The sequence below is a fragment of the Anomaloglossus baeobatrachus genome, chromosome 7 (genome assembly GCF_048569485.1).
Source record: "Anomaloglossus baeobatrachus isolate aAnoBae1 chromosome 7, aAnoBae1.hap1, whole genome shotgun sequence".
Taxonomy (NCBI): domain Eukaryota; kingdom Metazoa; phylum Chordata; class Amphibia; order Anura; family Aromobatidae; genus Anomaloglossus; species Anomaloglossus baeobatrachus.
The window spans coordinates 297,300,169-297,323,607 of record NC_134359.1 but is presented as its reverse complement, the minus strand read 5'-3'; the positions used below and the strand labels follow the sequence as shown (position 1 = coordinate 297,323,607).

Below are 23,439 nucleotides of genomic sequence, written 5' to 3'. Positions count from 1 at the left end.
TAGCCACGGGTAACCTGAGTGACAGCAGCGGTAATCACGCTGCTCAATTCAGTCACTCAGGGGATTAGCGGTCATTGGTGAGTCCTTCACGGGTGACCGCTAGTCAGTACGCGACACAGACAGAGCCGCGGTAGGAGGATGAAGTCGGGTGAAGTTCACCTGAGTTCATTCTGATCGTGCGGCTCTGTCTGTGTCTGCTGTCATCTGCCATTTCCAGCCTTAACAATGTTGTCTGCACAGGCAGAAATATCCTACCATGGCGCTGCTGGCATTGGGGAAATACGTCCTGGGAGCGTCGCCCTGCCACCGTATACTTTATATACTCTGCACATACATACACAGTATAAATACTAGAGAAGAGACGATATTTTAGGATCATGGAGAGAGGAGGGATCTGCAACAAGTGAGGAAAGAGTTAAGTCAGCTGAACTCAAATAAACTTGGAAAAAGAAACTGAAAGTAGAACTGATTTCAAAGTTTTGAAAAAAAGCAAAACACTTCGCCTTCTGGATAAAATGGAGGAGGGCGTAGGGTCATTCCTCTTCTTCCTGGCTCTGTGTGGCTCGGGTCAGTATATGATTGTATAGGGGACGGCGCTGAATAAGGGGGGACAATGCTGGTATTGTGGGGACCTGCACTTCTGGAGGTTATAGCTGCAGACGTAGGCGGTGGCGGAGGGAGGGGGGCTTCATAGACCCTGGGAGTCTCCGGGACTCTCCTTACGGGTGCGGTCCCTCCATGATTATCGAGTTTGCTGAGTGTTAATTATTATTTGTGCTCAGGAAAAGCTTCTTTGATCATCGTGTCAGATGCAGCCGTCTCTGCCGGTCTGTGTCACTGTATCGTTACGTCTGTGTACATGTATAGATGAGGCACCATGGGTGTACCCATGATCAAAACTAGGGGGGGCAAGCCATGGTCGTTCAGGTTGTAAAATATTAGAACGGAAAAGGTGAAGGAGCCCCCCAGAGAGAGCCTAACGTTCAATCTGCCCTCACTGAGTGCCCGCTCACTTTATGTAGTGACGGGAGCTGTCAGATTGTGTCAGATCCATATTGATGGACACATCACTCACGAGCACCAGCGATACCGGCCGAATAACGAATAATGCGAATAGTAATGATTGCACTCGCTCATCAGTGATCACTAATATACACCTATTGGGAAACATGGAATTTATGGGTCTCTAGGCTGGGGGTCGCTTCCTCTCAATTTCATTTCCTACAGAAATTACTTAACATATCCATGTAGGAGCCTCGATGTCTTCTAAATGTAAATAAGCAAACTAATAAATTATAACTGGAAGAAATTCCAACGATTAGTTGTTTTAAAGAAAAAGGTGCGTTCACATGCTGCGTATTTCTGCATTTATGCAGCACAGGACCTGGAGCAGGACCTTAGACAGCACCATGTGACCGGGCAAAAGAACCGGTCACATAGCCCCCCCACAAACACATACTGTATACAACCCCCCATAGGGCTCCCATCTCATATACAGTCCCCCCTTAGGGCTCCCATCTCATATACAGTCCAACCATAGCGCTCCTGTGACGCCCTGGACTAGCCAGGTTATCACAGGTAGTCCCTTACACAAACACCTTTCCCTAAAAAGGTACCAGCAGCCAACCTACAAAACCCTTGTTACCTCCCTCAGGGTTTGATGTTTACACCAGGGGGGCGGAGCAAGGTGGTTGGCCACGCCCACCGAGGAGTACACAGGCCCTGAGGCAGGAAAAACAGAGAGTTCAGTTCAGTGCAGTGGAGAAGTGAAGTTGAGTCTGTTAGGAGTCAAGTTCAAGTGCAGCAGGCCTGAGGTGTCAGGTCTGCAGCATTAACACTGACCGGTGTCAGGGTCGTAGGCCTGATACCGTGGCAAGGAGGCAGACGGTGGTGGCCACCTGCAGGAGGTGGAACCGTAAGGGACCGGGAGCGGGTAGTGGCCCGCCGGTACCAAACCGGGGAACCGATTGGAAACCTGAGCACCAGGAGGGGTATTCAGACCCAGTACGAGGCCCAGAAACAACTGGACCGAGTCGAATCAACTGATTCAGGAGACTGGACTTTAGGCCCTTTCCCACCTAAGACCCGACTGAAGACAACAGCCCAACGATAGGGGTAGAAAGCCACCGCCTAGGCATCAAGACCCCACGGGCCAACGTCTGCGGGCAAACGAGCTCTACTGGCACACACAAGGCTGGGGAGCGGACTACCGTTGCACAGGCATAGGAGTCATCATTTTTACAACAAGTGAGGTGCAGGAGAAAGGCGGAAACTCCCAACCTAAAAAGGGGAGAAGCGCAGCCGGCTGCGGGCACCGTCCACCATTTTGTTTAGTTTACCAGAGACTTCAGCGTGTTTGTAATAGTGAGTACAACAGTACCTTCGGGCCGCGCACCGCGCCGCACCAACACGCCACCACGCATCCATCCCCCGCCTCAGCACCTCCCTCGGTCCCCCAGGACCATCATCCCCCTACCCACGGAGGGGTCAACACCAAGCTGAGCAACACCGTCCCCGGGAGCCTAGTCAACGGCAGCGGTGGTGTCCATCCATTCACCATGACCCGTGGGTGGCATCACGAGCTTAAATCCTCAAAAACAACCGCGGCTCCGGCCGTGGACCTCCCCACCGAAGTCCCTACACGTTGCGCCAGCAACTCCCTTTCAGAGCGACGTGACCCCCGGGTCCGTGAGGAGCTCGAGCCACCCACCGACGAGCACGGATCCGAGTGGCTCAGCAGCCGGCCGAGCCCCGGGGCGGTACACTCCCATATCATATACAGCCCCTCCACAGGGCTCCCATATTCAGCCCCCCCATCATATACAATAGCTCCCCAGGCCCCCAGACTGTCTGATTTAATATTTACATTTTTTTTTTACTTGTGGCAGCACCTCAGTCTCCCCAGCTGGTGACTATGCCGGCCGCTCTGCACTGGAGGACTCGACACAACGGGACACAGAGTGATGATGTCAATGTCATCACTCCATTCCAGTCCAGTCCCCGCTGTGCTGATTTGCAGTGCAGAGCGGCCGGCAGGCACCGAGGACGGGATTTTAAAGCTCCTACTAGGAGCGGCTGCGGGAGCAGCGTTCAGCCTGCCCTGCGGTACTAGTGGGTTGCGGGTGCCGATGCACCATGCCACCCTGTCCTCTCCTCACCACCCGCGCTGCCTGTGTGCCACCCCCATGCCTGTAGCAGCTGGGCTGCTCGAATCAGGACCCGCTGTGTGGCTCGAGGGATCCTCCGGACCCGGGGGTCACGCGGACACGCCAAATGAAAAAGAGGACGTAGTTGTACGGGCTTGGCCGTACTCGGTTCGTGATGCCACCCTTGGTGTGTGGTGAGGTGGGACACCACCGCTGCTGTTGTGGGACACACGGGGGAGATGTAAGGGCAGCTGGATGTTAACCCCTCCTTGGGTAGGGATGGTTGCCCCAGGGCCCAGTGTCTCTGTGCAGGGTATGGCGATGGCAGGGACCTGCACACCCGGACGTACCAGGGAGATGTTTGGTTACTCACTCTGAAATTAATCACACGAGTCTTTTGGTAAACCAAGGTGCTGGTGGCCGGCCACCGTGGCCGGTTGTATTCGGGTCCCCCACTCGGGTTGGTGGTCGCCGTCTGTTCCGCTGCACTAAGTTTGTGAGTGGTGTAGACTTCCCGGTCTGGAACACGGGAGTCCGCTCCTGGCCTTTTGTGTACCTGAGGAGCCGTGTCCGCTGACGCTGACCCGTGGGCTCTATGGGCCCGGGCGGTTGCCCTATCCCTCTCTGTGGGTGGTTGTCTGCTTTCGGGACTTTGGTTGGGACAGGACCTAAAATCCTGCCCTCAATTGGTTAATTAGCTAGGCCGTTGTTTCCGGTCCTGGCTTCAGGGTCCAAGTACCCCCTTCTGTGTTCGGTTTCCGGGTCGGGTCTCTGGTGTCTGTACCGGCGGGCTACGACCCTGCCCCGGTCCACCTCGGATCCCCGGCTGCAGTCTTCCCGTCGCCTGCTGACGGGGACCACCGTCTGCCACCTAGCCAAGGTACCAGGGCTCCGACCCTGGTACCGGTCATCTTGAACTTCGCCTCCGCTGGAGCTACACCTAGCTTCAGCCTTCCTTCCTCTCAACTTGACCTCTAGACTTTATCTACGCTGAACTTGATATGCTCTGTTTCCCACCCCGGGCTGTCTAGACCCCTAGGTGGGCGTTTCCTAACCGCATGGTCCCGCCCACTGGTGTGTCTGTCTTGCCCTAAGGGGGGGGTGACTAGGGTTTCAGGTGATGTAACCCTGTGAGGGATGGTGTTGTGCGGGGACCTGACTGGTTTTGCCAGGGCGTCACACCTGACGCACCCGCTACCTGACAGAGACACGTCATATTAAGTGCGTGCCCCTGCTTTGGGGGGGGGCAGCTGCCCCCCCTGCCCCTCGCTGGGTACGCCCATGTGAGGGACTCCATTCATACTGCCCCTGTCCGGCGGTCCGTCCGATCCTCCCTGGCAGCCGAAGCACTGGAAGAGCCAAGGATCCCGGACTAAGGATACCGACAACTATGACAAGAATAGAAATGATTATCTTGAGTTTTTATCTAACTTTGTACCCGATAATATTGGTCGGCACCTCTGTTCTATTGAGGTTGTCACATTATATATATATATATATATATATATATTATATATATATATATATATATTATATATATATTATATATATATTATATATATATACACACAGTTGGGTCCAGAAATATTTGGACAGTGACACAATTTTCGCGAGTTGGGCTCTGCATGCCACCACATTGGATTTGAAATGAAACCTCTACAACAGAATTCAAGTGCAGATTGTAACGTTTAATTTGAAGGTTTGAACAAAAATATCTGATAGAAATTGTAGGAATTGTCACATTTCTTTACAAACACTCCACATTTTAGGAGGTCAAAAGTAATTGGACAAATAAACCAAACCCAAACAAAAAATTTTTATTTTCAATATTTTGTTGCGAATCCTTTGGAGGCAATCACTGCCTTAAGTCTGGAACCCATGGACATCACCAAACGCTGGGTTTCCTCCTTCTTAATGCTTTGCCAGGCCTTTACAGCCGCAGCCTTCAGGTCTTGCTTGTTTGTGGGTCTTTCCGTCTTAAGTCTGGATTTGAGCAAGTGAAATGCATGCTCAATTGGGTTAAGATCTGGTGATTGACTTGGCCATTGCGGAATGTTCCACTTTTTTGCACTCATTAACTCCTGGGTAGCTTTGGCTGTATGCTTGGGGTCATTGTCCATCTGTACTATGAAGCGCCGTCCGATCAACTTTGCGGCATTTGGCTGAATCTGGGCTGAAAGTATATCCCGGTACACTTCAGAATTCATCCGGCTACTCTTGTCTGCTGTTATGTCATCAATAAACACAAGTGACCCAGTGCCATTGAAAGCCATGCATGCCCATGCCATCATGTTGCCTCCACCATGTTTTACAGAGGATGTGGTGTGCCTTGGATCATGTGCCGTTCCCTTTCTTCTCCAAACTTTTTTCTTCCCATCATTCTGGTACAGGTTGATCTTTGTCTCATCTGTCCATAGAATACTTTTCCAGAACTGAGCTGGCTTCATGAGGTGTTTTTCAGCAAATGTAACTCTGGCCTGTCTATTTTTGGAATTGATGAATGGTTTGCATCTAGATGTGAACCCTTTGTATTTACTTTCATGGAGTCTTCTCTTTACTGTTGACTTAGAGACAGATACACCTACTTCACTGAGAGTGTTCTGGACTTCAGTTGATGTTGTGAACGGGTTCTTCTTCACCAAAGAAAGTATGCGGCGATCATCCACCACTGTTGTCATCCGTGGACGCCCAGGCCTTTTTGAGTTGCCAAGCTCACCAGTCAATTCCTTTTTCTCAGAATGTACCCGACTGTTGATTTTGCTACTCCAAGCATGTCTGCTATCTCTCTGATGGATTTTTTCTTTTTTTTCAGCCTCAGGATGTTCTGCTTCACCTCAATTGAGAGTTCCTTAGACCGCATGTTGTCTGGTCACAGCAACAGCTTCCAAATGCAAAACCACACACCTGTAATCAACCCCAGACCTTTTAACTACTTCATTGATTACAGGTTAACGAGGGAGACACCTTCAGAGTTAATTGCAGCCCTTAGAGTCCCTTGTCCAATTACTTTTGGTCCCTTGAAAAAGAGGAGGCTATGCATTACAGAGCTATGACTCCTAAACCCTTTCTCCGATTTGGATGTGAAAACTCTCATATTGCAGCTGGGAGTGTGCACTTTCAGCCCATATTATATATATAAATTGTATTTCTGAACATGTTTTTGTAAACAGCTAAAATAACAAAACTTGTGTCACTGTCCAAATATTGCTGGACCTAACTGTATATATATATATATATATATATATATATATATATATATATATATATATATATATTACTGTTGTATATATAAACTTCTTAAAGTGAATCTGTCGAACCATGAGCAGTTCTGGGTGCATATTGCTAATCCCTGCCTAAAGGGGGCTTTACACGCAACGACATCGCTAACGAGATATCGCTGGGGTCATGGAATTCGTGACGCACATCCGGCTTCGTTAGCGACATTGTTGCGTGTGAAACGTACGAACAACCGCTAACGATCAAAATTACTCACCTAATCGTTGATCGTTGACGTGTCGTTCTAATCCCAAATACTGTATCGTTGCTGGTGCAGGACGCAGGTTGTTCGTCGTTCCTGAGGCAGCACACATCGCTATGTTTGACACCCCAGGAACGAGGAACAACACCGTACCTGCGTCCTCCGGCAATGAGGTGGGCGTCACTTTTTTTTGGCTGCTCTCCGCCCCTCCGCTTCTGTTGGACGGCTTCCGTACGACGTTGCTGTGACGCCGCACGAACCGCCCCCTCAGAAAGGAGGAGGTTCGCCGGCCACAGCGACGTCACTAGGCAGGCAAGTATGTGTGACGGGTCCTAGCGATGTTGTGTGCCACGGGCAACGATTTGCCCGTGACACACAACCGACAGGGGCGGGTGCTTTCACCAGCGACATCGCTAGCAATGTCACTGCGTGTAAAGCAGCCTTAACTGTCTCTGTATACACTAGCATAGATAAAGAGATCTATAGAAAAAGTATTTCTAGAGATACTTTATAATATGCTAATGAGGCCAGGGACTAGTCGCAAGGATGTTACTTCCCTTGGCTAGTTGACATGTAAGTATGCCCCTGTGGGCCTGCTATCATGCTAATGAATGCATAGAGTCCGAGGTATGGTCGCGCTCACCTCTCTGCTGCCACCGTGCACGACGCTGGATTTCAGCTCAATGCACATTATCAGGAGTCACCACGCTTCCAGTTATGCGCACTATCAAACCAGATGTACGAGTCCTTGCTTCAAACTGGTGTAGTGCGCATGACCGAAAGTCCGGGGACGTTCTGATCATTCACACTGAGCTGAAAACGAGAGGTGAGCCCAACCATGCCTCTGACGCACATTCATTAGCATGTTAGCACACCCACAGGGACGTATTTACATGCTAAGGGGGTGAACTAGTCGTGGGATATAACGCCCTTGTGACTAGTCCCTGCACTCATTAGCATATGATAAAGAATCTTCAGAAATACTTTTCCTATAGATCTCTTTATCTATGCTACTAGATACAGGAACGGTTAAACAGTGATCAGCAATATACACCCAGAACTGCTCGTGGCTCTGGGTGCATAGTGGACCTCACTGGTTCCCTTTAAAATAAAAATTGCAGCATCGAGAAGGAAAAGGTGTGAAATGAAGGAAATCACAGGATGGAGAAGTTACCGATCTTAAAATGATGAAAAAAAAAATAGAATTTTGCTTTCGAAACATCTGCATTTATTCAGAATTGAGTATAAATCGCCACGTGTAGAAATATAAATCTGTTATGAACATACACAGCCTTGGATGCTACTGTAAAGGGGGAAACATTTTAAAAACGCTCCTAAAAAATTTCAATGTTTTTAACGATTAAAAAGAATGTAGTGGACTGGATATACATGGTTATTCAAAGATACACCTAATCCCAATCTTTGAAAAACTAAAGGGATTATACAGTGTGTCCACCCATATCCTGTCCACCACCATTAACTTGAGAACGGCGGCAGCTATAGGCATAGAAGTGGTTTCTAGGGATAGTAAAGTAGCCATGCGCTATGCAATGAAACTACCTATAGCACCACCTGGTGGAAAACAACAGACTTAGCATTTTTATCTCGAAAACAGAACGAGATAGAGAAAAAAAGTAAAAAATTGTAGGGCATCATCAATTCAATACGAATCGACACCTTGCATACAGAAATGCTATGATATGAAATATTGAATGCTGGTCACGCATATGGTGCTCATTTAACTTTGATGCTCAAAGTGTCCCCCGTCAGCTGCAATGCACATCTGGCCTCTGCACAGCATACTGTATCTTGCTGCACGTTGTGCAATATGGTAGGTGATACGTTTGCACAAGCATCTGTGATACGTCGTCGCAGGTCCTGCAATGTTGGTGGAGGGGTCGCATACACCTGCTGTTTGATGTGACCTCACAGAAAGAAGTCCAATGGGGTCAGGTCAGGCGAGCGTGGACACCACTCCATGCAGCCACCATACCCAATGACTTGTAGGAAGGTCTCCATGAGGTATCGCTTCACGTCCGGAGCCTTGTGAGTTTTACACATTCTAATCATAGCATTTCTGTATGCAAGGTGTCGATTCGTATTGAATTGATGTTGCACTACAACTTTGTAATTCACTTTTTTCCTCTATCTCGTTCCGTTTTCGAAATAAAAATGCTAACTCCGTTGTATTCCACCAGGTGGCGCTATAACTGGTTTCATTGCATAACACATGGATACTTTACTATACCTATACACCACTTCTATGCCTATAGCTGCCGCCAGTCTCAAGTTAATGGTGGTGAACAGGATATGGGTGGGCACACTGTATGTCCTGGTAAATATAGCCCCATTATGGGCCCAATCATGGCATATATCCCCATCCTGGGCTCCTTCCTGGCATATATGTCCCCATCCTGGGCAGCTTCCTGGCATATATGTCCCTATCCTGGACCACTTCCTGGTATATATGTCCACAACCTGGGTTACTTCCTGGTATATATGGGCGCATCCTGGGCTACTTCCTGGTATATATGTGCACATTCTTGGCTCCTTCCTGCTATATATGTCATCATCCTGGACCCCTTCCTAATATATCAGCCTCCACCGTGGGCCCCTTCTTGGTATATATGATCCTATCCTGGGTTCCTTGCTGGTATATATGTCCACATCCTTGTTCCCTTCTTGGTATATATGTCCCCACCATGATATATATGTCTCCATCCTAGGCCGACGTTATGTGTTGACCTCTGTTTGGCTGGTGGCATGTACGTATGTGCAGGGACCTGGCGGGTTTCTGCGTTATAATACATTCAGCTGAAGTAGGCGCAGGTGTCGGGGGGCCCCCTCCAGCGTCTCCACAAGGTCTGCGGCCGCAATTATCACACCCCTAGTAGTAATTAGCTGATAATGAGCTGAGTGCATCCACAGCCAGTTCTCACATCCACACCACACTTCTTTCTGTCACTACTTGCCGCTTTCTTAGGCCAGAGAGGCGTCGGGGTCATACACTAGCATACACACCATCGGCTTTCCCAAGAACCTCATAGGTACTCTTTTTGCAGTTTGGCATACACAGGGTAACACAACAAGGCTAAAAGTTCCCTCTTAGAGGTTGTGGGTACATTTAGAACAGTTAGGAACAAACTTATCAAACTTTACAACTTAATATCCGGAAAAAAGTACAATGCTTACAACAATGACAAAAAGATAATACAAAAAAGACACACATAAAAGCAAAAACAGCATAAAACAAAAAGGATAAAGAAAGCTCTTACAGAATAGACCTTTGAGCGACTCTGCATAGGAGTCACTGCAGAAATGTGGTCAGATTGACAATTTACAGTATGTTGTCCTCCTGGGTCTGACCATAAGGTTTTCTGGATGAGATATTATATAGTCTCATACGCACCCCTCACCCCTCCTCACAACTGTTTACATTATGATACTATCAGAAAACACAATACATATTTTTATGGGTGTGCCACTTTAACATATGTAAGCCAGAGAAAGTAAAGGCTGCGGAGACATCTGGAGCCTGCGTCCCGTGATCAGTCTCAAAAACAGTTTTACCAATATGTTCCAGTAACGGCAGTAATAAGCGCACAATGGCTTACTGTACTGTGTACAACCACCACCTCCCTCGTAACCCTACGGCAGCTGCACTGCACATTGCATCTGAGAATGTGACCGCTCAGTACGTCGGGCTTTGGCGAGCGAGGTTGGATTGTTGTATCTATCACTCAACAGATTACAAGCTAAAAATGGGTGAGGACTTGGTGACCCCAGGACCTCCAGTCCAAGAGGTCTACTGTACACATGAAATATCAGAAGTTGGCCACGGGCGTGAACTCTATTCTACGAGATCCATATACCTTCATAGTGTATATCAAGGGTCCACAACCTGTGGATCACAGGCCCTACATGTGTGGCTTGCAGCTGTCTTCCAGCTTGGTGCATAAGTGGCAGGTCTGGCAAACAGCTATAAAGAGCAGGTCTCCAGATGGTGACTTTTGAAGGTATCCCCATATACGAGAAGAGCAGATCTGAATGGGGATAAGGTAGGAACCTCTGGATCGTTGTACTCTGCCTCAATGTCATTTTTCTTGTAAAGCTTTGGATATCATTACACTGGTAATGGGGGCTCTGGGTGTCTACTATGAGGGGCTGGTGCGGGATATGGTTCACGACCTTCTCTCGGATCTGGATGTGGCTCTGAAGGTCAGGAAGTTTGTATCAGAAGGCAACTATCTTATCAATATGTTTTTCGTGTGTAGAGAAAAACTGGGAAACCCAAAAATAATCCACACAAACATGGAGAGACTATACAAACTCCATAATCCAGTCTTGAATGGCACATAATAACGCTAAATGTGTGATTGTCCACAGTGTCATCACTGGAGCTGACCGGACCCCCCATACACGCCGCCAGGCTGGGATCTGATGCCCGGGTTCCTTGCCTGTTCACAGTGGAGAAGCCTCCTGTAGATCTCAATCATCTCACAATATTCTGGAGTTTTCTAAACCAGGAAATCCTGAGCTATAATAAAACTGTGCGGACAACATCTCCCAGATATTCCCTGAGCCCAGAAGCATCAAAAAATGGTATTGGTAACCTGAGTATTTCTAATATACAAATACCTGATGGCGGGATGTACAAATGCTCAGTGATCTATGGCTTGGAGATGAAGGAGAAGGAGGTCAGGTTGGACATCGGAAGTAAGTCAATTTAAGAAAGTGTACATACAATTTTGAAAAAATGTTTAAAGCTTGTCACAAGCCATGGGTAGATATTTGATTGGTGAAAATTTGGGTGCTGTGATCCCCACTGATCACTAAACAGAGGGGCAGAAGTACCCACCCGATTATTGTGATTATCCTTATTTTTAAATGCTCTGCTCAAAGCCTATGATAGATCTGTACACAGCTGGCTATCCGAGAAGATTTGAGCAGAGCGCTAGTGATGAGGAAAACCACCATTCCTGGGTGATCGTTACTGGTAACTAGTGATGAGCGAGCGCTACCATGCTCAGGTGCTCAGTACTCAGAACTAATGATGAGTGAGCACTACCATGCTCAGGTGCTCGTTACTGGTATTCATAGTTTCATAGTTTTTAAGGTTGAAGGGAGACTCTAAGTCCATCTAGTTCAACCCGTAGCCTAACATGTTGATCCAGAGGAAGGCAAAAAACCCCCAATGTGGCAAATAAGCTCCAATGGGGAAAAAATTTCCTTCCTGACTCCACATCCGGCAATCAGACTAGTTCCCTGGATCAACACCCCGTCATAAAATCTAATATACATAACTGGTAATATTACATTTTTCAAGAAAGGCGTCCAGGCTCTGCTTAAATGTTAGTAGTGAATCACTCATTACAGCATCATGCGGCAGAGAGCTCCATAGTCTCACTGCTCGTACAGTAAAGAATCCTCGTCTGTGATTATGATTAAACATTCTTTCCTCAAGACGTAGCGGATGCCCCCGTGTTCCAGTCGCAGGCCTAGGTGTAAAGAGATCTTTGGAAAGGTCTCTGTACTGTCCCCTCATATGTTTATACATTGTGATTAGATCCCCCCTAAGCCTTGGTTTTTCCAAACTAAATAACCCCAAGTTTAATAACCTGTCTTGGTGTTGCAGCCCACCCATTCCTCTAATAATCTTGGTCGCTCTTCTATCTACCTGTAAGATTATGCTATTTATGTACTAGTACTACCATACTAGTGCGCTCATCACTAGTTACGAGTACTGAGCCCCCGAGCATGGTAGTGCCCGCTTATCACTAGTCATGAGTATAGAGCATGGTAGTCCCCGCTTATCACTACAGAGCAGCATTCTTGTAATGGGGAGATAAAGCTGGTACAGTGGCTTTTTGGCTGACCCTAGGATTAGGGTCCCTGTGCTGTCCCTTATCCCAACAGTAGACTTAAAGGTAGTCAGGGTGAAGGCTCCAATGTAGCTCTATCTCCTGTCCCGTCCTGATGACTACATCCCCCGACACAGGGAACAGACCGGGGCGGAGAGCCCATGAACCTATCAACAAGGAATGACTAACAGGGGTAAACAAAAACCTTATACACACCTAAAAGCTGCACCAGGGGGATAACCAAAGGTGTACGGGTTAGGGTACAAAGAAAAGGAGGTAGTAGAAACCACTTACAACAATCACAGAAGCAAGAACACATCCTCTCTACTCCCTGGCTAGCTCCTAAATGAATAGAATAACCAGCAACCTCTCCAGGAATCAGAGGGTTTAAATACAGAAGTGCTCAACTGAAGACAGCTGAGTAAGTCTGCTGCTGCACAAGGGAAGGGATAAACTCTAAAATGCCCAAAGGAAAAAAGCAACATTTCAATGTGCATGGTCTCAGATGGTAAATGGGAACGCTAACCCTGAGCCTGTCCTTATACACGTGACAATTCTGCCTCTACATTTAGTAATCATCAGGAGTCTCAGCACCTGAATTCCTACAGTTCATAACTTTTCACATGTCAATAGGACACATCCAAAAGGTTTTAATAATTACAGCTACAGCCTGGACCTAACACTGTATAGATGATGTTGGTTATCAGTGAAATTTCTGCAGCCACTATCATAGGCTCACTTTTCAGACACAAGTATTTATGAACCTTAATATTTTATCAGTTGATTATCAAATAATTTTTACCTCTTTTCTTTTGTGGAGACAAATTTATGGTTTTTTTATCTGTATTTTTAAAACTGTTTGTCTGTTTTCAAAATGTTATTATTATTATTAGTAGTAGTAGTTTGGGTTTTTTTTATGCCCACAAAGGACTACCAAAATACATTTCGAATTGTTTCACCTTTCCATAACATTTATGTTTATATATTTGTTTTTCCATTAAGTGAGTGACTAGGAACGGTGTTTCGGATTGATGGTGGATTCTTTATATTTGTGATTATAGCTTAAAGCGCACCAATACTATACTGGCACTATCAGGTTGATACTATACATACCTTTAGTTGTCAGCTCGGATGTATAGGTTTTGAAACACAAACAAGTAAAGTTTGTAAAATAAGCAGCTTTTTGAATGACAGCAGCTAATGGCTGAGGTGGGTATTCATAATTATCCTCTCTGCCTATTATTTATGCTAATTCTATTATAGAATCGATTTACTTCATGACTAAAAGGACCTGTGCTGATGTCATACCCATGTGACCAGAAGGGGCGGGGTAGCAGCCAACAGAAAAATAATGTTGCTTCCTGGTATCACCTATGTTAGCTGAGGCCCCGCCCCTTCTGGTCACATGAGTATGACATCAGCACAGGTCCTTCTAGTCACTTAGTAAAACGATTCTATAATAGAATTAACATAAATAACAGATAGAGGGAGGACAAACAAGCAGGGGGAGTGGTCAGGAATCACTATGAATACCCACTCAAATTATCAGCTGATTGGCAGCTGCTGCCATTCAAAACGCTGCTCCTTTTACAAACTTTACTTTCTTCTATTTCAAAACCTAAACATCTGAGCTGACAACTAATGGTATGTATAGAATCAGCTTGATAGTGCCAGTATAGCACTGGCTTTAGGTTATATAGGAAAAGCTTGGTGATTGGAGCTTTTTAATAAGTTTTATTTTTTGTTTTTTTATTTGATTTATTTTATTTTCTTTCACACATTGTGTCCTTCTTTAAGATCGTGCACAGATTTGCGTTTTCCTTTGTCAGTGATGTTTTACACAAACTTTTAGTTCCTCCGCAGGTTACAGTCACGAAGAAGACGGTTGTAGTGAATGTAGAGAGCGTCCTGCGCTGCTCCGCCACTGGATTCTACCCGGTAGACATTGATATCAAATGGTTCAAGGATGGGGAAAAACTAAATGGTATTTCTACTGAGGATCCTCGGAGAAACCCAGATGGAACCTTCAGTGTGGACAGCACCGTGACCATAATACCCACTGAAGAGGACAGAGAGCAGATCTTCTCATGTAGAGTCTATCATGATTTCCTACAGGAACCACTCGAGACAGATTTCCGCCTGGTGTATGAAGGTAAATTTGTGAATATCTCTGATTCTTCTGTATACACCAGTTACTGACAGCTTGTCTAAAGGCTACTTTACACGCAGCGACATCGCTAGCGATGTCGCTAGCTAAAGCACCCGCCCCCGTCGTTTGTGCGTCACGGGCTTACCTTCCTAGCGACGTCGCTGTGGCCGGCGAACTGCCTCTTTTCTAAGGGGGCAGTTCGTGCGGTGTCACAGCGACGTCACACGGCAGGCGTCCAATGGAAGCGGAGGGGCAGAAAGCAGCCGCAGGAAGGTCACTCTCACCTCGTTGCTGGAGGACGCAGGTACCGTGTTGTTTGTCGTTCCTGGGGTATCACACGTAGCAATGTGTGCTGCCTCAGGAACGACGAACAACCTGCGTCCTAAACCAGCAACGACATTTGGGAAATGAACGACGTGTCAACGATCAATGATTAGGTGAGTAACTTTGATCGTTAGTGGTCGCTCGTACGTGTCACACTCAACAACGTCACTAACGAGGTCGGATGTGCGTCACGAATTCCGTGACCCCAACGACATCTCGTTAGTGATGTTGTTGCGTGTAAAGCCCCCTTTAGTCTACTTTATCTACACTTTCTTCAAGTATTTTGATTTTCGTGCTTTCATACGAACAGTTTAGTCACTGGGGTGGACTGAAAAATAAAAGAATGCCAAGTGTATCATGTGATGGGCGCTAACGCCGCTCGATACTGACTTATAAATGAGATCCATCAGTTTTTCTAACAATGTATGTAATTATGATGGGAAGAACTGGGCTGTATTTTGCAATCGTCCTCCTGTCACACTAGGTACGGAGGAGTAGCAAGCAAATGGCGAAAGGGAAGGGAAGGGGGAGATGGTGACCCTTGACCAAACCTACCGCTGGGCCCTGGCTTCCTCACTAATTTAGATAGGTTAGGCATCTATGCGTTGACTAGCCTACCTGGCCCTAGGCTGACCCTGATCTTGGCCTTAGGTAGGGATAGGGAGTGGATGCGATGAGCTCTTTGGCAACCCCTACTAGACACTAAGGCTATGTGCGCACTAGAAAAGTGATTTTTCTCAAGAAAATTTCTTGAGAAACTTCTGGGAGTTGAAGATTACCGCACCTGCGGTAAAAAAACGCACCAAATCCGCGGGAAAAACGCATGCGTTTTTACCGCGGATTTGCCGCGGTTTTTCCACAGGTTGGTCCCTCCGTTTTTTATGCTGTAACTGCAAAAAATAATATAGATAATAGATAGATAATCGATAGACAGACAGGTAATGAATAGAGGGAAAGATGGATAGATGAATAGATAGATAGATAGATAGATAGATAGATAGACAGATGAGAAAGACCTATATAATGTCCCACCTCCCTGCATTTTCTAAGCTGGCACCCTTTAGTGACTTTCATGTGGCACTACGGGGTGCTTAGCCTTGTATTTAGCCATACAATAAATAAATAATTTAAAAAAAACCCACGTGAGGTCCCCCCATCTTTTGTAGCCAGCTAGAGTAAAGCAGACAGTTGCAGCCTGCAGACCACAGCTGGCAGCTTCACCTTGGCTGGTAATCCAAAACAAAGCGCACCCCACGCTGTTCTTTTACATTAAATAAATAATTTAAAACAAAAAATGTGGGGTCCCCCCCAAATTGGATCACCAACCAAGGTAAAGCGGACAGCTGTGGTCTGGTATTCTCAGACTAGGGAGGCCCACTGTTATTGGACACTCCCCAGTCTAAAAATAGCAGGCCGCAGCCGCCCCAGAAGTGGTGCATCCATTAGACGTGCCAATCCTGGCGCTTCGCCCCAACTCATCCCGTTGCCCTGGTGCGTTGGCAAACGAGGTAATATATGTGGTTGATGCCAGATGTGTAATGTCATCTGGCATCAAGCTCTGGGGTTCGTGATGTCATGCGTCTATCAGATACCCGACATCACCAACCCAGTCAGTAAGAAATAAAAAAATAGACAACAAAAAAAGTTTTATTTGAAAAAACACTCCCCACATTCCCTCTTTCACCAATTTATTGAAAAGAACAATAAATTCCACGTCCGGCGTAATCCAATAAGAGTGGGGGGGGGGGTCCCACAGCGATCCATACCATAGTCATTGTCCCATTCAATGAAGAACAGAATGTTCCCCATTGGCTGGGAGAGCAATGCAATGACCTGAGCTAACATCAATAGCCCAGGTCACTGCAGGGGATGAAGAGCGCTGCCATCAGGAGGTTAGATGAGATCATTACCTGCTGTGATCATCTCCTGCAGTCCTGCCATCAGCGCTGTCACTGCCTTCTATGCCCGCCGCGTTGTCAGCAGTATCGCGAGAGCCCGTGACGTCACCGCTAGTGACAGTCTCGGGCCGCTCGCGAGACGGCAGTGACCGCGGTGACGTCAGGAGGCAGGAGATCGTCACAGCAGGTAATGATCTCACCTCCTGACAGCAGCGCTCAGCATCCCTGCGGCTGCACGCACTGCTGTGTGTCAGTGTCTGCCTGCGCTGCAGCGTGACAAGCTGCTGACACTGTGGGCAGACACTGACACACTGCAGGGCAGGCAGCGGCGGGGCTGCAGCGGGACACAGACTGCACGGGCACCTGGAGGTCACACGGAAGTGCTTCTGTTTGATAAGAAATGTGTATCAACCAAACACATAGGAGTACTATTTCCATAAAATGTAACAATCTTTATTGAAATTCAGAAAAACATACATATATAGATTAAAATATAATTGTTCATCAATAAACAAGGTATGTAGAGGTATAAGGAGGACTTCTACCAGCAATCACCCCCCAGTCAGTATATGTATGGGTCATAATCAGTAAATGCAGTCAAAATCTGCATAATCTATAATAGCAGCAGTAACAAAGTATCTTCCTCAGTAACAAAGTATTTTCCTAAATAGACCAGATTAACAAATCTGCTGCATGTGTATAGAAGAATAAAGCTCAAAAACTGTCCAAGGGTAATTACCAAGCTGTATAATGAATAACAAGAGAATTTATAAGGAAATCAAGGCTTACCCATACTATGGACAGGAAGAGGCAACAGACCCAAACAGTGGGGAGAAAGAAGAGCCGCTCCCAGTCCCGAACGCGTATCGCTCTCGCTTCCTCAGCCTGCTTGCACTGAAGACTTGATAAAGATATATGAAATATCACCAGCTCTGAGTAAAGTGCAGGTATATAAGGAATTGGAGGTGTATAAAGACAAGGGAAGTACTCATGAACAACACATGACAGGCTGAGGAAATCCGCAGGGTCCTAAAGGGAATGGGATGAGAACCAAGCAGAAATAATAGATGGTCAGGGAGTAATTTCCACAGCCAAATGCTGTGACCTCTATAGTCGGACACCACAGGATTGTCTGTCACCTGGAACACACCCGTGATGCTTCCTTTTTGCCTGTAAATTGGCATGTGCGACTATACACAAACACCATATGGATATAGAGAAATAAGCGATGTAAAAAATAAAATTAATGAAGTTATCCCAAAATACTTCCTTATTCTTTGAGCATAAGTTATACCAATATAGTAAAAAAATAATCTAACTAATAGTAATACAAAATAATTCAAGAATATTTTTCAGCAGGTTTTGGTATCAAATCTGAGGGCAGCATGATGCACTGATTCTAGCGATGTGTCACTTACTGTAGTTCTATCAGCAGGAGATTATCACTAGAGGACTGGTAAACCACCTACCAGGTAGTTGTCACGAGTGTCTCCTGTTCTTAGGAGACCTTTCACATGTTTGGGATCTGAGCTTCACATTGCCTTGTGCAACTCTGGGTTGTAACTGTATTTGCTTTCTTTTTGTGCTGCAAGGGTTACTGACTTTTTCCTTGCTGGTAGTTCCTTGTTAATTCAACCTCAGGTGCAATCCTTTTCTGACCACTCTCATTCCCTTTAAATAGTCACATGTTCCATCACCTGATGCCGGTTATAGAATCTCATCAATCTGAACTGACCATGGTGGAAGAAGCAAGTCTATTGAAGTTGCTGAAGTTGTGTCTCTTGCAGCCCTGGTGTTCAGCTGCAATCGTTGGTGTATATCATTTTTGCCTATGTTCCCCTGTCTGTATTCCTTCTCCTGTGTCTTATTACCGTACTGGTGAAGTCTAGTGCACTCATCAGCCTTGGCATTATTCAGGGTGAGTGAAGGGACAGTGAGGGACTAGCCACGTGATGGCGACAAGGGGAAGAATTTGTTTAGAGATGTTAGGGGAGTTCAGGATTCAGACCCAAGTTAGTGTCAGGAGGTGTCCAGCTCCTCACTCCCTATCATTAGGACTTTTCTCCCCTTTTTCATCCCCGTTGTAACCTCAGTGTTGCACCGTGCATCAGACATCCCCTTGTCCGTGCATGACAATATTCCTCCATATCCATGAGCTCTGTATAACCCTGCCCCCACCTCTGCTAGGCAGCTTTCTGCCTATGAACAGTGTACACAAATATTGGCCAATCAGTGGTGTGTGGGTGGGGTTATACAGAGGTCAACATTCAGAGAACTATTTTATCTGTAGCATATCAAATAGGGATTTTATCAAAACTGCAACAAGCAGCACAGTAAATGACATCGCTGGAATCAGGGTCTCTGCCCTACATCATGCTACTCTCAGATGGTTTATCAAAAACCTGGTGACATTCTATTAAAAAGGTTTGTTAAATAGTAACATTTTCAAATCTCCACAAGGTAAATGATAAATCTATGTTTAGGACCCTATATGATTATGTGAATTCTGTGCTCCTCACAGCCTTGTGTTAATAGAATTGTTTATGTGCACGGACATGACTCCATTCCGTTCTCCTGTGGATAGGCGATACATGTTGTTGGTGGGTTAACCCTTTGAAGTTGTTGGTCTGACACGAAGGCTGGCTTTACACGTTGCGACATCGCTAGCAATTGCTAGCGATGTTCAGCGCGATAGTACCCGCCCCCGTTGCACATGCGATATGTGGTGATTGCTGCCGTTGCGAACATTATCGCTACGGCAGCTTTACACGCACATACCTGCTCGGCGACGTCGCTGTGACTGCCGAACAATCGCTCCTTCAAGGGGGAGGTGAGTTCGGCGTCACAGCGACGTCACCGAGACGTCACTAATTGGCCGGCCAATAGAAGCGGAGGGGCGGAGATGAGTGGGACATAACATCCCGCCCACCTTCTCCCTTCCGCTTTGCCGGTGGACGCAGGTAAGGAGATGTTTGTTGCTCCTGCGGTGTCACACACAGCGATGTGTGGAGCTGCAGGAACGACAAACATCATCTTACCTGCGGTCGAACTGACATTATGGAAATGAACGACGTTACACAGATCAGCGATATTGTACGCTTCTGTGCTCGTTCATCGTCGCACCTAGGATTTCGCTACCGGCGCTGGATGTGAAGTCACTAACGACGTGACCCAGACGATATATCGGTAGCGATGTCGCAACGTGTAAAGCCCCCCTAACTGTATCGAGCTCCTCTATACCGACACATTGGGTCACCTTCAAGTTTTCCTGATCTTAAGGCCTCTGTCCTTTCTTACATTTTCTTGACCAGCAGATTCTCGATGAGGTGGACTTCAGTTGGCTTCCAAAGGTTTCTCATATCCTTACCACCTTGGAATTACTGTTTTCCCTTTCAACTCCCAGGACGATGATATAATTATTATTAATATAACATATTGACCATTTACCTAGGCAGAAAGGATGAAACAATCTCTCGCTCTCCTCTCTCTTAGCTCCAGAAGTCAAAGTCCATAATGTGGTGGCAAATCTGTCCAAGCAACAGGTTCTGACATGAAATAATTGGACTATTGGAATATCCCTATGTCATGTAGAAGACTTTCTCTTTATAATTATTTATTCTTCCATTTCTACAGACAGAAGCTCGGCCGGGATCATCGCTGCCTGTTCTGTCCTTGCTGTTATACTGATAATCATCATCACTGCTGGTGTTCTGTGGTGGAGACAAAAACTGAATAAGAGGAAAGGTGATGTAAAGACACTAATGGGACTTTCCAATGAGTCCATGTTACCATATAAAACACTAATCTACAGTGATTATTTATTTTATTTCCTATAAATTTAAAATGTCATCATTTTATACAATTGTGACAGATAAGGGACCACTCACAGTAGGAGACATTGTGGCTCCTCCTAAGCTGATTGCTGGAGAGGAGGCCGTCCTGTACTGCACAGTATATGACGCCCCCGAGGATCTGTGTGTGACTTGGCTGATAAGTAGAGCTGGAGAGGAGCAGGAGATCCAGACGTCTCAGATGAGAGGACATCCAGAAGAAGAGGAGGAGAGTTTACTGGACACATCCTATGTGATCAGATCACAACGGGAGGGACGTCAGTATTCATCATCACTGAGCTTCATCCCCCATATGGAGAGGCATAAAGACGCCACCTTCATCTGTAGAGGAGTCTCTGGTCACCAAAAGGACGAGAAGACGTTTCACCGCAAGAGGATTTATGGTGAGATCTGACTTTTATATGACATATTATATAACAGTTTTTATTATACGATTCAGTCATTGGGGAAGAAAGACAATACTTAAATAATAAAAAAAAAAAGATAAAAACGACTAGAAAGTAAGAACATTTCCTGTATCACAGAGACTAGAGGGGGGACGCCAAGAAAACTTACTGCATAGTGAGGACCCTAATTACACATAATAGATTTAAGGGGTCTTTATGATTTTTTTTTTTTTAACAAATGAGCAAATAACCTGCAGTAAGAAAAAAAGTAAATTGTAATAGCACAAGAAGAAAAAAAAAAAAAAGGTGACATAGTTGGCATTATTTTGATCAAGAGACCGTAAAAGCCATCCCACCATGGCAAGGTGTGTAAGGAGATGGTCGGGTTCCTGTCCCTGAAGACACCAATCATGCCAATGTCTTGTATTGTATTATGTGATAGTAATGTAATGTATAGTATTGTAATAAGGTATGGGATTGTTATGTAGGATTTAGGATAAGATGCATAGGAACTTACTGCATTTGTAAGATGGAGAACTGTAATGTAGATTTACAGTTCTACATCTTGCACGGCAATAGACTGAAGAGCAAGTACTGGTTAAGCTGTGTGACTAGCCCATTGTGGCTAGGTCATAGGGTAAGTGACTGTTTACCATTAGAAGTTAGATTAGGTTTCCCCAATGACTAGTATGGCCATACAAGTCATATAGTGCTGAAGGCTGCATTTTATGGACTTATGGCATCCTCAACGTAGAGACTTGAGTGAGACAGCATGAACCTCTGTGAAGACTATAGCTTCGGATGGAACATCTGGAGGGTTAGAAAATACCCGTTAATGAGCAGTCCTATACTTCCAACAGAGTACAGACGGTCGGCCAGGCCCCTTAGTCTTAGAGATATGGGCTTACCATCACTGGTGTGTGACAGAACAACCTTCCCGTGCACAACCTTTGTTGGTGACTGCAAGCTTAGAGATCTTTGCTGGAGCTATGGCGTACCTCCTGCCCTAATCTCCCAACAGGAGAGGAGACTTTCATCAGGAAGTGTTTGAGAGAGTGTTTGCTGCTCGATCCTTGCCATAGTGAACCGACACCCTGTAGCTACTCCAATGTTATGGGAGAAGAAGAGAAGGTGCTGAGAGGAAAGGTACACAACAGCATAGTCCCTGATGGTCATCTAAAACTAGATTGTGAAAACGTTTAAGCTTTGTGCCAGCAGCTATCTCACAACTAAAGAAACTGAAAAAAACTGTTTGTCCTTGTGTCTGTCTGCTCCATGAAATGGTCCTGCTTCGCCAAGGCAACAGCGACCTGCTGAAAGGTATGACCTGCACCACACAAGACCACTGACCAAGCCAGGACCGCAACCCCCGTGTTGTGCCAGGGCATCCAAGAACTGCGTCTTGCCCGTGACTACCTCCCTTAGCACTCTCACAGCTGCACCCAATGTGGATGGTCCTATTTCTAGTAGTTCCTCTCACAACATGCCAGCAGGCCACAAAATAAGCAGAGCAGATCATACCCAGGCCTAACTGTTTGTTACAACCAACCCACCACGACAAGGTGTACCCAATCGGGATGGTCTCTAGGTTATAAAGTAAAGAAATAACCATAAACTACCAACAATACTAAGCCACATCAACACTGGTTATCTAGTGGTCTCCAGCAGCCATGCAATAATAGCATGAAGGTCATCATTTACTTAACCATTGCAGTCGATCACTAGCCTAAGTGGTGATACTTGCATGGATGGCATGTGGCTGCTGTAGCCAGTCATTGGTTCCAAAGGTCAAGTGAATGATGGATGGAATAACACCACGGCAGAGCAGGTGGGGACCACCAGTGTGATGACTCTGTTGTGTATTCAAGATAGAAGTGATAGTTTTTTCTCTATGTTATGACATTCTCTAATATTTAGTATTTTTTGTTTAATTTCCCCTTTAGGTTTAGTAGGAAAGCATCGGCTATCACGATTGTTTTTCTGGGATGGCATGAGTTGACAGAACACCTTGCTAGTGTCCACGGCTTCTAAGGGGTTAGAGCATATGAAAGAAACTAAAGACAACTTTATTGGTCTCCATCAGTATTAAGTGGAGATGCATCAAAAGAAGTCCTCTCAATGGCCACCATAAAAATGCTAAAGACTATGGAGTTAAGCTGGTGTCACACATAACGACGACGACAACGACGTCGCTGCTACGTCACCATTTTCTGTGACGTTGCAGCGACGTCCCGTCGCTGTCGCTGTGTGTGACATCCAGCAACGACCTGGCCCCTGCTGTGAGGTCGCCGGTCGTTGCTGAATGTCCAGCTTCATTTTTTGGTCGTCGCTCTCCTGCTGTGACAC

General features: G+C 46.1%; 1 protein-coding gene across 1 annotated transcript in view; it reads left to right on the top strand.

Moving 5' to 3' along the window:
- The first annotated feature begins 520 nt into the window (after positions 1 to 520).
- Positions 521 to 23,439, top strand: part of LOC142246482 (uncharacterized) — a 54,452-nt gene continuing 31,533 nt past the window's right edge. Inside the window, exons 1-5 of the mRNA XM_075319544.1 lie at positions 521 to 567; positions 11,011 to 11,340; positions 14,338 to 14,637; positions 20,490 to 20,600; positions 20,728 to 21,090. Of these exons, the coding sequence (XP_075175659.1) occupies positions 11,274 to 11,340; positions 14,338 to 14,637; positions 20,490 to 20,600; positions 20,728 to 21,090 (841 nt within the window). The 5' untranslated portion in view covers positions 521 to 567; positions 11,011 to 11,273. The remainder of the gene's footprint in view (positions 568 to 11,010; positions 11,341 to 14,337; positions 14,638 to 20,489; positions 20,601 to 20,727; positions 21,091 to 23,439) is intronic.